General features: G+C 37.5%; 1 protein-coding gene across 1 annotated transcript in view; it reads right to left on the minus strand.

The window, feature by feature from the left end:
* The window catches only part of LOC111578494 (uncharacterized), a 16,363-nt gene continuing 605 nt past the window's right edge, over window positions 1–15,758 (minus strand). Inside the window, exons 2-6 of the mRNA XM_055014282.1 lie at window positions 14,852–15,139; window positions 14,673–14,782; window positions 14,082–14,163; window positions 12,820–12,862; window positions 1–1,573 (exon numbers count right to left, since the gene is read on the minus strand). Of these exons, the coding sequence (XP_054870257.1) occupies window positions 1,282–1,573; window positions 12,820–12,862; window positions 14,082–14,163; window positions 14,673–14,782; window positions 14,852–15,139 (815 nt within the window). The 3' untranslated portion in view covers window positions 1–1,281. The remainder of the gene's footprint in view (window positions 1,574–12,819; window positions 12,863–14,081; window positions 14,164–14,672; window positions 14,783–14,851; window positions 15,140–15,758) is intronic.

Genomic DNA, 15,758 nt, shown 5'->3' on the forward strand with positions numbered 1-15,758 from the left:
TTAAAGCTTTAAGTGCTTTATTAACACGGAACTAAAAATTTTGTATTGTTTTATTATCACAGGTTCTGTCTGAAAAGAGGTGGCATCATTTTAAACAGTGAAATCAAACTAACAAAATGTAATGACCAACCAGTGAACAATACTGGATTCTGTAAAAATATAAACAACTTTTTTAAAAATCTAAATCTTATCTTAACACAGTTAATGTATTAACTTATTTATGTGTGTATGCATGTATTTATTGATTTATTTAGTACTGTTAACATATCTGAGTTCTGAGTGAATTTTTCTTAAGATAGGCAAAGGCCATTTATTGATCACATATAGGCTGTTAAATGTTTATTAAAAACTAAAAAGCATTTTAAAAAAACAACTTAGGCATTTATTGAGTCACTAAAATACTGTAGAGTACAGACCACATCAGCATGATTATAAGCATCCTCTGGTAAATGAACAACCAGATACTGATGTCTCTCACCATATGGACTTCAGGAGATGATTAGATGATGATAAACTGTGACCTACTGGTTGGGTTCTCTCTGTTCTCATGCTTCTTACATGTTTGTCCCCTGACAGCCGGGTCCTAATGTTTTTTGAGCAACACACCATACTATGATGTTTTTACAATGAGGGTTCTACTATGGAACCAGTTTGACATGTTCAGGTGTTCTTTGTGTGAAAACTCAGAGATTTCAGGGATCAGAAGGTGGTTTTCAACTTTCTTTGTTAACTTTCTGCTTCAACTTTAAACTAAATTTCCTTCACTAAGCCAGCCCTCTGGACTTCCAGGAAGCTGTGTTCCTATTGGCTGTCCAGGTGGCTGCTTGGTGTTATCAGGAACACCTGAGCAGCTCAGTGTCTTCCTGCTTTGTTTAGCTGCAGACAAACATTTCCTCTGTTTCTCTTCACCAGTGACCTGGGTTTGGTTCCGTTGCTTCAGTTTGTTCTTTAGGCGTTGGCTTGCAGCTTCCAGCAGTAAAATCGTCTTTAATGTGTTTCTTGGTGTGTTTTAGGGCTTTGTACTGGATAGTTGTCTTGATAAATGTGGTTCTTCAGCCACAGTTAGCACATGGTACAACTGTGAGCAGTGATTAGTGGATTTGGTGCAGCTGAGTTGTGTCTTTATCTTGGCTGTAGTGAGTCTTCAGAGGTTTTTGGTCAGACACATTCTGTATTCTTGTGAACAGCATTGGTTGTCCAGAAGGTAAGAGTTCCTGTCCTGATTCTCTGTTCTCAGAGGTTCTCTGGTAGGCTGCAGGAGACTTTAGCGTTTGGGTTGTGCTAGTTTGGTTTTTGTATGGTTTCATTTAGACGACTATCTTGAGGCCCCTCCATGTGGTTTAGTGAGGTTTTCTGGAACAGTTCTACAAAGCAACCTGCAGCAGAAGAGACTTTGAGAGTTTTTAGGAAGTTCTGGAGACCAGACTTTAGAGCAGCAGAAACATTTGTCAGCAGTTTGAGCAGGAGAAGGTGATCTTCAGAGTAGAAATGAGATGGAAACCTTCTTGACCCGTGTGGTGAGGTCCTGTACCAAGAGTTTGAGCAGGTTGTGAAGAGTCTGTAGTTCTTTAGTCTGAAAGCACAAGAAGAGTCGACTCATTAAAGGAGAAAACAGGAGATATTGTTGGTTCTTCTGTCGCTCTAAAGTTTCCTTAGACTGAATATCAAGTTTATATTTTAAATGATTTCCCATGTGAGCCCAAGAAGACTTTAATAAACTCCCTCCATCCCCTGGACACAACACATTTTATTACCATGTTAAATCTTTTTTTTTGTTTGTTTTTTAAATGTTTTTGAGTTTTAATCATAGTTTTAGCATAGTTTTTTTTCTCTTTGCTTGTTTAGTTTTGTCATCTGTGTAAAAGGTGCTAAATAAATAAAGTTGAATTGATAAACTGAATAATTGACTAACTCATGATTGTGACAACAGAAGTATTTTCATTGTGATTTAAGGGTTTATTTCATTTTTAAGGTTGGGGTAAAATATTGACAAAAAGAAGATTAAAGAAATAAACTACATAACAAAAAGCATTTAAAGGAAAAAAGTTAATACAATAAAATTTTTAAAAAGTGTTATTTAAAAGATTTAAGAAATTTAAGATGTAATTTTCTAATTACACATTTAATTTTTTTATTAAATGTTTTGTCTTTTTAAAGGTTTAATAATCTAATTAAATGTTTTGCGTTTTTTGAAATGTTTAATATTCTTCTTGTTGAATTGTATTTTTTAAATGTTTAATTGTCGAAAATATTTTATCTGTACTTTTTAATATTTGTATTTTAAATTTTTTAAAAATTTCATAGTTACATGTATTGTATCTTGAATTATCTCATTCAATATTTTGTCTGTTTAATAGAATTTAATTGTATTTAATGTTTAACTATATTAAACAGACAAAATATTGAATGAGATAATTCAACAAGATACGTCATTATGAAATTAAACAAAATTTTTAAAATACAAATATGAAAAAGTACAGATAAAATATTTTTGACAAACATTTAAAAAATACAATTAAACAAGAAGAATATTAAACATTTAAAAGAATGCAAAACATTTAATTAGATTATTAAACCTTTAAAAAGACAAAACATTTAATTAAAAAATTAAATGTTTAATTAGAAAATTACATCTTAAAGACAATAAAACTTCAAACAGGAATTAAACAGAAAATACAGTGAAGCATTTCAAAAGAATATTAAACATTAAAAGGTGGTAAAACATTTAAGAAGAAAAACCTTAAAGATTTAATCGAAACATTAAATATTGGGAAAGAAAAAAAACTCAAACAAGCTGATAAAACATTTGAAAAAACAAACATTAAAAAGACAAAACATTTGGAAATAAAATCAGACATTAGAAAAGAATATAAGGTGAGAAAAGAGTAAAACTAAACATTTAAGAAGAATCAAACTAAAGACAAAACATTTGAAAAGACACCAGTTAGACTTTAGAAGATCAAATTAAACAGAAGAGACAATAAAACGATCAAAAAGAGCAAAAACAGATAAAAGTCTGAAAGCGTTTTCTAGTCTGAAATGACAACATCAAGTTGTTTCTTCAAACATTTCCTCTTTCTATGTTCTTGGTTTGATTGTGGACAGATTTACTAAGAACTCATTTCAGAAAACTGTTTTCCAGATAAAGTCTACTAGTAGTTGAAGGCATCGATCAAACTAATGTTACCTTCTGATCTCCACAAACTTTACTGTTCAGTGAAGAGAATCAAAGTTTGTTGATGATTTCTAAAAAACCCACAGGTGAAGGTCTGAGAAGAACTCAGATGGATGATCTAAATGTGAAATCAAGACTCATGGTCACAAGTTTTAAGGCTTCTGTTAACCAGAAAGTTCAAACTGACAGAGAAGTACTGAGAAACTTTTAAAATTTCAGTCCTCAGACTGTCGAAAGGTTCAAACTAACAGAGAACTACTCAGGAACTTAGAAGATATCAGTCCTTGGACTGTCTGATGGTTAAAACTAACAGAGAACTACTGTGGGACTTAGAAAATTTCAGCCCTCAGACTGTGTGAATGCTCAGGTCCTGAGGACTCGGGAGGTCTGGAGGCTTTGGAAAGTCTTGGAACTGAGGGTTCCACCCTCCAGCACAAAGGCTGAAGTCCAACCTCCTGAGAAAAACAGTCAAGTCGAGACTAGAGTTAAAAAAAAACTCGAAAACGACCAAAAATAGATGATAAATGTGCAAAAAAAAGAAGAATTAGTATCTGAGCAAATAGCTCAGGGGATAAGAAGACAGACTACCAAGTAGAAGGTCGCAGGTTCAAGACCCAGCAGTGGCACTTTTCTTTCTTTGTCTTTGTCAGGATTTTAATAAAATTTAAGAAGGGTCTGGTCTTGAACCAGCGACCTGCAGCTCCATAGGCAAATCCTTAACTCACTGAGCTACAGATCAGATAAAAAGAAATAAATTCGTCGTCCCTTTGACATCGTAGTTCCTCAAGTGACCACATGGGTGGAGCCAAGGTGGAGTCAGGGCGGAGAGTAGGCGGGGAGGTGGGTGGCGGCCTCCCCCCTCTACTCCCCCACCTCCCCCCACCTCCCACCACACCTTCCCCCGCCCGACGAATTCTTCGAGTCTCCACAGGTTTTCCCGAGTTTCTGGAGTTTCCACCAGGTCGGAGACAGAACAAGTTGTCATGAAAAGGTGTTGAAGTCGGCCAGGATGGACTGACTTTTTACAGCGACTAGAAGGAAGACGACTAGAAGAGCAGGTCTTTAACCAGCATCCATAAAATCCATGGAGTCGCTACAGAGAAATGAAGGAAGGTCAACTTTTATCAACCTCCATCCAGATGTTCAACTTCTTATCTTTACTTGGACATTTTTAGCACCACAAACCTTTAGTATCACACTTTATTATCATTTAATAGGACTTTAATGGAATCCACCAGCAGATTTAGTTTTTCTTGACAAACTTTATTCTTGTCATCGTGGGACTGCAGTATTTAAAACTCTTCTTTCTATTTGACCTCATGTTTATTACTTTTAGTGGAGAAAGTTATTTTAGTTGTCAATTAGTCTCTTAAAAACCAAATAATAAATTGGATCAGTCAAGAGGTTTCAATTTCTTAATTTGTCATATTTTAAATGTGACAAAAAATATAAAAATAAAGTGTCTTGAGACAATTTGACCTGTAATTGGCGTTACATAAATAAAATTGAATTCAAATTGTATGTATCTTGTAATGTTGCAGTAATTCAGCCATATATGTTGGAAAACACATTTTCTTTGTCCATTAATCTGTTGTTTTCTCCACTAATTCATTTCTTGTTTTGGTTTATAAAATGTCAAACCCAAATATATTCAGTTTACTGTCATAAAAACCAAAAAGATTTACATTCATGATGCAGGAATCAGGCAGTTTTTCACTTTTTATCTTAGTTTAGTCAGAAAGATAGTTGATAATGTGTGAATTGTTGCAGCTTGTGAGCCGTAAAAGGTTTTAATCTTTGGGGCCGAGTGTCAGAAAACATTTAGAAAACAACATCAACAAAACACTCAAAGATTTGAACATCATTAAAGGGAAATCCAACTTTTGCATGACAATGTCTAATTAAAGGACATTTATTTCCAACGTAAATGTGTGATATTCATCCTCTGGAGCTTTCTCTTCACATCGTCTTCCACCTGGACTGGTTTGGTCGGGAGCATGTACAACAAACATTTGAAAAACTGCACTTTAACATCAATGAATGACACTGAAGTTTAATCTCTACATAAATGAGACTGAGTCTGGATGTGCTGCTCTGTCATTAACTCCTAAGTTCAGGGAAAGTTCAAACTAAAGAGGACAGTTCAGATAAGACTTGAGAATGAGCTTATTTTGAACAAACATCTCAGACTTTCTGAGCTTCAGCACCTCTAGCAAGATATTTTAACAACAAGCAACTCAAGAGATCCACAAGTTGGAGAGAGTTAGCTTTAGCTGAGCCAAAGAACATGTGGGACGCTAACCTAGCAAACATTTCAGACTTTTCTCTGTCAATTCTGAGAAATAATTTCCTATTTAATGACAGAGCTACACATCTTAACTTAGTCTCATTAAAGCAGACTCTAATTCAGTGTCATCCATCCATATTAAAGTGCAGTTACCTAAAATGTTTGCTGCATGAGCTCCAACAAAACCTGTCCAGGTCGAAGTCCACTTTGACAAACAGGAAGTGGACGATTCCAAGCAGATTTATAGAAGGGGGAACCGGACTGTACTAAGTGTGGTCCAGTATAGAGGGGTGTTTTGTGGGTTTTTAAGGCTGATAATGATTGTTAGTGAGACATTTGGAGTAGATATTCATTTGCAGTAAATGAAAGTATTTAAAATCTTGGAGTTAAACTTAGAAGAACACAAACTAACAGAAAACTTTGTTGATACGTTTTTGTTTTGTTTACAGATGTTAAGTTAAATGAGTTTTATTCGTGACATATAACCAATCAAATCACTCCAGAAGACAGAGCGACCACAAAATACTGCTAATCAGTAAATCAGTCAGCCCACAATTACTACAATTCTACAATGTATGTCTCTTTCCTTAGACTTGTTATTTGTACAATATACGATGTATATGATGGTGTTTTTTCATACCAAAGGCTATACTATGATGTTTTCTAAGAGACATACGATGCTACTCTGGTTGTTCTGGCTCTGGGCTGCTACACTCCTCCTCTGTTGTTTTCTGGATTGTACTCAGCTTCATGCCTTCGTCCACTCGGCCTCCGTTGACTCGTCCCGCCTGCCGTCTCTGGAGCTGAAGCTGGATTGGAACAGACCAAAGTACAGTCCAATCATGATGTCAGCTGCCTCTCAAAAGGCTCCTTCATCTGGCAGGTGGCAGCACTTCTTCTGAGGGGAAGCTGAGCTGGTCCAGCAGAACTTTGGAGATGTGTTCCAGTGGTTGGTGGATGTGTGGGGAGATAGAGAGGGACCTTTGAATAGTTCACAAAGGAAAACAGGGAACACATTGGTAGTTTTAGTTTAGGGTGCTACTGAGGTGTGTTTTTGGGTTTTAAGAGGTGAACAGGAAGAGGGTTTTTTTTGTATTGATTATCTTTTACTTTGTTCCTGGTTGGAATGTCCATCAATGTCAACATGAAGTTCACTTTTAGTTCTGTTTATTTATTTTTATTTTACTAACACCCATTTGTTTTTAACCCCCTCACATGTTGTGTTGTTGTAAACTTACTCTTTCAAATAAATTCTCGTCTAACCCTCTGGAAACCAGCGTTTGGACTGTTTTTGTGTTGCTCCTCACCTACTGACAGCTGTGGACTAAAGGCTATACTGTGACGTTTTTAGAGCGACATGCTATACTATGATGTTTGTTGGGCGACACGCTATACTATAGGCTTTTTTAATTGACATATTACTGTGACCTTTTTTTTGTTTTGTTTTTTTAGCAACATTTAAGAATTCAAACAGTTTTAAAAGTTACTATACTTTTACTTGTGCAATGAAATTATTATTCGATGGCATTTTTTAGATGACATATTATACTCTGATGTTTTCTTGAATTACATACTATTTTGACAATATACTGCACTATGACATTTTTGGAACCACATATCATACATGACAATTTTAGGCAACATCCTATCATTTTGCGCTTTTTGAACCACATAATAATCTATGTTTTGTTTTTTTTTCTTGCCAACATGCTGTACTATGAACTACAGTCCATACTATGTTATTCTTGAGTAAAGCATACTATACTTTGACATTTTCTGAACTACATCCTATACTATGGCGTTATACACAGAGTGCTTTGGTTACATGTTGATTTATAATCTAGATTTTTTTCTGTTTTGTTTTTTGACAGGATTACCACAGACCTGACTGTGAACACTGTTGACACCCACCTGAGGGAGACGCTGCCTAAGATCTCAAGGCTGCTTGGTCGTGGTCTTTCTGGCACGTACTCTTCCAAGATGAGCCGGGAAGTTTAACACTGATGGAATGACACCAGGTCTAAGCCGACAAACTTCCAATTCTTCCTCAACCCATAGTCTCTGGGAAACCTACATGGAGTAAGAAAAGTAGACAGAGAAGTAATTAAGTCTGTACGCAACATATTAAAAAGAAATCATGCTAATAAATTGAGTACAAAGAACCGAATTCGCCAATATACTGGAGACCAGAGTTATTTAATTTGATAAGTATAACCTTGTTTAGTAACATTTCAATTATTTGAGAGCAGTCCTAAAGAACTACCTGTAATCCCAATCATAAAATGGGTTTGGAGGACGAACATAGATGGTAATCTGGATATACATGAGTTCGGCTTTCTAACTACTATTGGTAGTATTGGTGGTAGTAATAGCAATGTGACTACTACTAGTAGTATTGGTAGTACTCACTACTGCTGCTGATACTGGCACTGCTACTACAACTTGTAATACTATTACAAATGCTGATACTACTTCTATGACTCTAACAGCTGTTTATACTACTACTGCTTGTACTTTTAGTATTACTACTACTGCTTGTACAACTATACTACAGCTACTATTAATCGTCTGGTATTTGGTTGTCAAGCTGCTAGCTCGCCTTAGTGTTTTGCTAGTGGCTAACTAGTTAGCTCTCATAGACTGGAAGCTCTCAACACGATTTAATAATGAAAAAAGAGCCAAAAACTATTCTTACCTATGAAAAGTCATTCCAAGTTTCCTTGTCTCAATCGTACGACGTAGTGTGTAACTGTATGCAGCACAGTGAGCCGGCATACTTCTTGTTTCCGTTTCCACGCCGTCTACATCAACGGAATGCACTGAAACTTTGTCCCCACTAGCTTAGCCTCGCTGTAGCACGCAGCTCAAAGGGGCGTGTCCTATCTACTCATTCATATCTATGAGAACAAAGGTGGCTGCACATAAGGACGCCTGACGTTGATTAGCTGCGTAAATACCATTATATACAGTCTATGGTAAATACGTATGTGAATCGCATCATTGGCTGCAGCAGCCAGTCACCGGTCACTCACTGACTCACATTGAAAAGTAGCACATAATGAATTATTACGTGTTTATTTTATTTACAATTTAGGTTGGATTTTTTTTTTGTGCGCAGTGCAGATTTTCTGTGCGCGGAGACCGTGTCAGCAGTGCGCAATTGCGCACGCGCGCAGCTTAGAGGGAACAGTGACTTTATCCAAACTCATTAGGAAGTTCTAAATTGCCCAAAAATCCTGTGCTGCCTCTGCAACCTGTGCTTGGTTCACCTCAGGAAGATCAGCTGATATGGTGCTGCAACCCCTTAGGAAATTACTGCTACATCCTGGATAAAACAGCCAGCCTTTCAGAAACATCTGGGAGCTCTGTGCGCTTTTCTGTGTTCGATATGAAGGTCGATGTGACCGTCAGAGTAGCAGACCAACATGTTCCTGTTGGAGAATGAATGGAGTCTGAATCGTGACTCAACCGTTAATGAGATCCCGCCTTTTAATGGGTTCCATTATATGCTGTGTATATAATCAGATTTTTACCTTTAGCTAACCCAACCATCTCGAATGTTTACCAAAACCACTTTCACAATTATACTTCCAAAAGTTAATCAGAATAAATCACATCACAGACCAAGCCCTTTTTTTAAATTCTACATTAGCAATTCTGTGCATATCATAATTTCTATATACTCAAATCACAGTATTTATCAAGAATCATTTACTTTCTTTCACATTCATCACATTTTTAAAGCCGTGTTTTAGTAATAAAGAGCCTCTTTTTAGGGAGTTGGTCCAGAACTCTGGCTCTACATCACTATGTAAGTTGGCCAAATAAATTTAGGCTCTTTCCTTAATAGAAAACTGTCTAATGGACTGAATTGCTGCAGGACACACACACACACACACACACACACACACACACACACACACACACACACACACACACACACACACACACACACACACACACACACACACACACACACGAAAGCTGTTATCGGTTGGATGAACTTGAATTCCTCTTTTGTACAGGGAGTCATGCACTGGAACAGGAAGCTGGGTGACAGTAACAGTGGAAGGAAAACTGATGAATCTCCCTGCAGTTCCAGTTAAAGACCTCAGCAGTGGAAGAACCCAATCCTGGCTGGTCTTTGGCTCACTCATTAGTTGCTTAGCAGTGCATATCTGTGTATTTACCTCATGATTAAACCATAAATCTCCTTTCTCGTCATGCAAACAGGTGATTTTTGTGGAAAGACTCATTTGGACTGATTGAAGCGACTGTCTCTTCTGTGTGTCTGTCCAGGCGGTGTTTGTGGTCCAGTACTTTAAAAAGAGACCTTGACTTCCACAGAGTCGCTCAGATGCTGGGACAGCCAACACCGACGAGGCTTCACCACAAATCAACCACAACATGGACAACAGTGACAAATATGTTGTCGCACAGGTGAATCATTCATAACACGCTTTTACACATTCTGCTTTAAAAAAATCTAACACAATAAATGATAGATAGATAGATAGATAGATAGATAGATAGATAGATAGATAGATAGATAGATAGATAGATAGATAGATAGATAGATAGACTATAGATAGACTATAGATAGATAGACTATAGATAGACGGACTATAGATAGACAGACTATAGATAGATAAATAGACTATAGATAGATAGACAGACTATAGATAGACAGACTATAGATAGATAGATAGACTATAGATAGATAGATAGATAGATAGAGAGATAGATAGATAGATAGACTATAGTTAGATAGATAGACTATAGATCGACTATAGATAGACTATAGATAGACGGACTATAGATAGACAGACTATAGATAGACAGACTATAGATAGATAAATAGACTATCGATAGATAGACAGACTATAGATAGACAGGCTATAGATAGATAGACTATAGATAGACAGATAGACAGATACTTTATTAATCCTGAGGGAAATTCAAAAAGCAAAAGTCACTTGCAACAGTGTCTTGAACATTAGGAATTAGTCAGTATTTAACGCAACATGAAATGCCATAAAATAAAAATAAATAGGAAGAGTCAGGAGTAATGCACAATCTATTGAAGTATCGCAGAGGGACCGTGAGAGAATTTTCCTGTCTTGATTGTTTGATGGATAATTATGGAAGAATAGCCACCTGGCAGGTTTTTCACTCTCACACTCCACAAATTAACTATATTGCTAAGCTTATGCCGTGATTAGCATGGACAAGAAGAAAATGTCATGAACATTCTGAGTGTTACTCTTAGGTGACTGATATTATGATAATTAGCGAGACTGACGTCTCGAAGGGGGGATATGAAGTATCTGATCTGATACTTGTTATTTATCATATGGAACCTAGGAGGTGTGGCTCATCATGATGGAATGTGTTCTCCTGTTGGAGGAACCCCTATAAGGGTTCCTATGTCCAAAAATATTGATGAGCTCTTTAGGAGCTGTGGAGTCTAGGGGGGTTGGTTGAAGATGCTCTCAGCTTCCTTATATGGTATGTAACAGAGAACCATATGTTGAGACTCCCTACATGTCTAAACCCTATAAAGACTGACTACACGCCTTTGTCCTGCGAGATGTTCGTATTGGCTGAAACTCTCCACAGGCAAACGATGGAGCCTGTTCAGATGCTGTCTTTTTTATGTAATAAATTGTATTATATTAAGCAACAATGTCAACGGACATTTTCTTTAACATCTGCACATCCTCGAGGTCTAAGAGAAACTACAACACTCTGCTTGGATATTTTTAATTGATGTTATTTTTCTGTCTGTCTAGACTCCTGGATCCTGCACAGAAGTCACATGACTATGACCTCCACCCCCACAACATGATCATGGGGGAGATGGACCTTTGTATTTTCAGCTCATCGCCTTCTTCATTTAAAGCTGCCTGCTGCTTTTAGTAGCATTTGAAAATTAATCAACAAACACCACTTTAATCAGGAGTAATTACTGTAAATGCAGCAACAAAAGCGGGAGGAGGATGCTGTTCTCTCAGAATGAAATCTGGAAGGTGCACTTAAAAAAGCAATGTGGTGTTTATTTTGGCAAGATCAGTGCTGTCCAAAGGTAGCTGTAGCATTAAATACGGTATGATATCTTAGTACAATGGTACATGTATATAATATGTTATGGCTATTCTGTCATTTATAAATGCATCTTTATTTAAACACTTGGAACTTCAGATATCATAGAATATCGTACTAATTGGTGAATTATAGGGACCTGAAGGGGAAAATTGTGTAAAATAATGGAAGTACACTAATGCTGGTTATATCTTTCGTGTGTGGTCATAGTTTCCATCCTCCTCTCTAAGCCAATCAGCGTTCCAGACAGAAACAGCATCTACATCTATTGTTCCAACAGCTAGTCAGATTCTTTAGAAACAGGAGATCTCTGCTGTCATCTGGTGGTTCGGTGGCATCATGGCCAGTTTTGTAGCTTGCATTATTAGGACTGAAAGTGCGAAAACCCTGTTGAAACCCCGTGGTTTATGTATAATTTTAGTCTTTTTGTCTGTTCAAAGGTGAAAAAATCAGGAAACACTGACTTAGAGTGTTTTCTACATTTTTTTCTACAGTGTAGAACTAAACTGAAGACATCAGCACTGTGAAATAACACAAATAGATTTATGTATATTATATGATATTAAACAAAATACTCGTGTGCTATATAACACTATTTGTCTGTTTCATTGATGTCTTCAGTGTACACTTAGGATGGAGGAGTGGCATGTTTACTGGGAATCTGGCATCATAAATCCAAAATGTATGGTCATATTTTGCTTCTTTATGGTCATATTTTGCCACTTTTTCATCAAATTTAGCCTGCTTATGGTCACATTTATCTTTTTTTTTGGTCATGCTTTGACCATTTCACGTCTTCAGCATACACTTTAAAACATTTTTTTTTAAAAAAAAAGGTAAACCCTTGAATTTTCTTCCTCTTTTCTCCCATAACGCTGTTTTCTGTGTTTTCTTGTCTGTGAGGATTTGTCATGTTTGTGAATTACTTCAAACTGACAGGCCAGCAAAGAGATTATTGATTTCTGATATATTTACTGTGTTTTATCTCTCATATAATGTCCCAGGATACTTTCTCTACTGTAAGAGGTTATACTGTTTGTTTAAATAGGGACAGAATTACTATAAATTGTATAGTTTTATTGATCAATAACTTGCATCTGTCATATTGATATCAAGTTTGGGTGGGGCTATACCCTCTGTTGGAGGAGTTTTTTGTGACTTTATCTGGAAATTTGGGTGTACAATATATTCTGTAAACTATATTACTGAGCATCTATGTTATTATATATAAACAGACATGTGGTGTTTTGCTTACCTGTGATAAAATGTTTTGGCCAGTGATGATTCTCTTGTCTGCTCTGAGAATCAGGAAACAAAAAGAATGGATTAATAAAATATTTTACAGGAAAAGGCAGACTTGTAGTAAGTACTTGCTCTACATTAGTTAAGGTTGCTCTATATTAATTAAAGATGCTCTATATAAAGTTGCTCTATATTAATTAAAGTTGCTCTATATAAAGTTGCTCTATATTAGTTGAAGTTGTTCTATATTAGTTAAAGTTGTTCTATATTAAAGTTGCTCTAAATGAATTAAAGTTGCTCTATATTAGTTGAAATTGTTCTATAGGAGTTAAAGTTGTTCTATATTAGTTAAAGTTGCTCTGAATGAGTCAAAGTTGCTCCATTTTAGTTAAAGTTGCTCTGTATTAGTTAAAGTTGCTCCATTTTAGTTAAAGTTGCTCTATATTAGTTGAAGTTGTTCCATATTAAAGTTGCTCTAAAATTAGTTAAAGTTGCTCGAAAGGAATTAAAGTTGACCTACCTGGATAAAGGAACAAATACATGGTTGAAACTTCCAGCTTTTGTCACTGCAACTGCCGTTTGTTATGTGACCAAAACATCCTAAATACTGACAGTTCTACTCAGTGGAACGTTTCCGTCATCAGCAATGTTAAATAACTTGGGTTAAAATCATCCTGTAACTGTGGGGATAATTAGATATTTACATCCATCTGTGGTGAACATAAAGCATCAGAAGGTTTGGAAACTGCTGTCATAGTTTCTAATCAGTCAGCTGCTAATGAACTGGTGGCTTTTTTCTGTTTGTTTATGTGGCGGGGAGGGGTCGGGGATAAACTAATGTGCTACAATTACTGAATGTAGACACTGGCCAGACAACGCCACCCTGGGACTTTCACCCAGGGAATTATAACCACCACTAACGAGAAGGCAACTCAGGTTCGTTCCACTGATGAGGCAGGAGACATGGTTCCAGTGCAGGCAAAAAAATACAAATTTTATTTAATACCGAAAATACTCAGTTTAAAACCAATAAAAAAAGAAAAAAAAGAAAAAAACAACCACTCACACGAGATTGTTAAATGAAGGGTTTGGGGACTAATCAGAGCTGGGGGCTCTCTGGTGGAGGTTTGGGCCAACGGGCATCACAAGGGAGCCCAGGAGAAATCACCCCACTCACACGTGAACATGCACGCGCGCACACACACACGCACAAACGCGCGCGCACACACACACACACACACACACACACCTGAGTGAAGAAATAAAAAAAACAACCAGGGGATGAGCAGCACGCCACACAGGAAGGGGTTCCCACCACCCGAAGACACCAGTTCCCACCACCGGAGGCCCACAGCTTCTGCAAACCCCAAAGGGAAGGGAACAGTTATTAACAGGGTTCCATAAATCAGTTGACAAAATAACAATTACCAACACTTAAGAGAACTACTTAACATAATAAAAAAAAACAAATTTATCAAAACTGAAACATTCAATTAACTGAATGAATGAACATACAAAACGACTAATCAAGTGCAGTCACGTGACACAAATCCTAAAATCAGACAAAGAAAATACCTAACAAACACAAATAGCCACGTGACTGCAGTAAATACTCAAAAAAACAAGGGGAAAAGAGAGAAAATTAAACCCTATTTTCACACATGCACTCTGAACATTAAAATAAGCAGTATGTACAACGGTTGGTCAGCAGCCACAGAGACAAGCTGGAAGCAGCCCAGCACCCACAGCGCCAACACAAAAGCAGATAACAGACTGAAAGAAGACGAAGCCGACCAGCAAGTGTGGGCAACACAGACCCGCGTCTGCGAGACAAACCCACGGAGACAAAACAGCAGCGTCTCCTACGTTTGGGACCCCGTGTAGCCAGCACAGCTCCAGACAAGCGGCGGCCCGCCAATCAGTAAATTTTGTCCACCACAAGGGAACGGGGAGCAACCGGCAGCCACGGTAACAGCCTAAAATGACAAGCTGTTACACACATGCAACATATACACATTATGAGATCGCAAGCAAAGGAAACCTACCAGTAACGGCTCGCGAGCGGCTCACGGCTCGAACTGGACATGCAGCAGCCAGCGAGCGGCTCAGCTCTCTGGCTATGGACACCCAACAGTGACCATATAAAAATAAACAGCCTCTATAACCACTAGAAATGAACACAGCCTTAAAGAAAGGGCAAACAATTAGTGATGTTACGCTCGAGCCACTTTGCTCGACACAGTGCCGAGCGTTTGAAGCGGAAGTGGTCCGAGACAGTGTTTCGATCCCTGCTTCGGCATGCTCAACAATCACGTGACTACCGAGAGCGAGGCCTTGTTACGTCACAGCGTGTGTTGCGGTGCTCATAGACTGTACATGTAACATGGCGGTGCTTTGGGAATAACGAAGGGGTTGGACATTTCAATCTGTCCAGGTCTTAAAAGGGGTCTGATTCACTCCTCAAACTGTGGGTTTTTGAGAGGAGATTAAGCTAGTACATTTGCCATTTGGAAAGAAGTCAGAGAGTGAACACATTTAGGTAGAATTAAGTTTAGATAGATTTATTTACATTTCATACACTAAATAACACTCATAGATACATACACATAGATTCACACATACACAACACATATTCATTCATTCATAGAAACACACTACACATATAGTAGAATAGGTTATAGATAGGTACATAGAGAGTAGTTTGAGTGGTTGAAAGAGTGTGTTGTGAGTTGTGAGAGTGCAAGGTGTCTATCTGAGCCCTACCTCTCCAGAGGAGAAGACCCGTTCACCTACTGGGCATCACATTGAACTGTATCCAAACCTCTTCAGGATGGCCAAAAAATATCTCCACATGCCAGCAACATCTGTGCCATGTGAGCGGGTCTTCTCCAAAGCTGGAGAGGTAGTCAGCCACAAAAGAAACAGACAGAAACCATGCACTCCCTGGTTTAC

The sequence above is a fragment of the Amphiprion ocellaris genome, chromosome 10 (assembly GCF_022539595.1).
Source record: "Amphiprion ocellaris isolate individual 3 ecotype Okinawa chromosome 10, ASM2253959v1, whole genome shotgun sequence".
Classification (NCBI taxonomy): Eukaryota; Metazoa; Chordata; class Actinopteri; family Pomacentridae; genus Amphiprion; species Amphiprion ocellaris.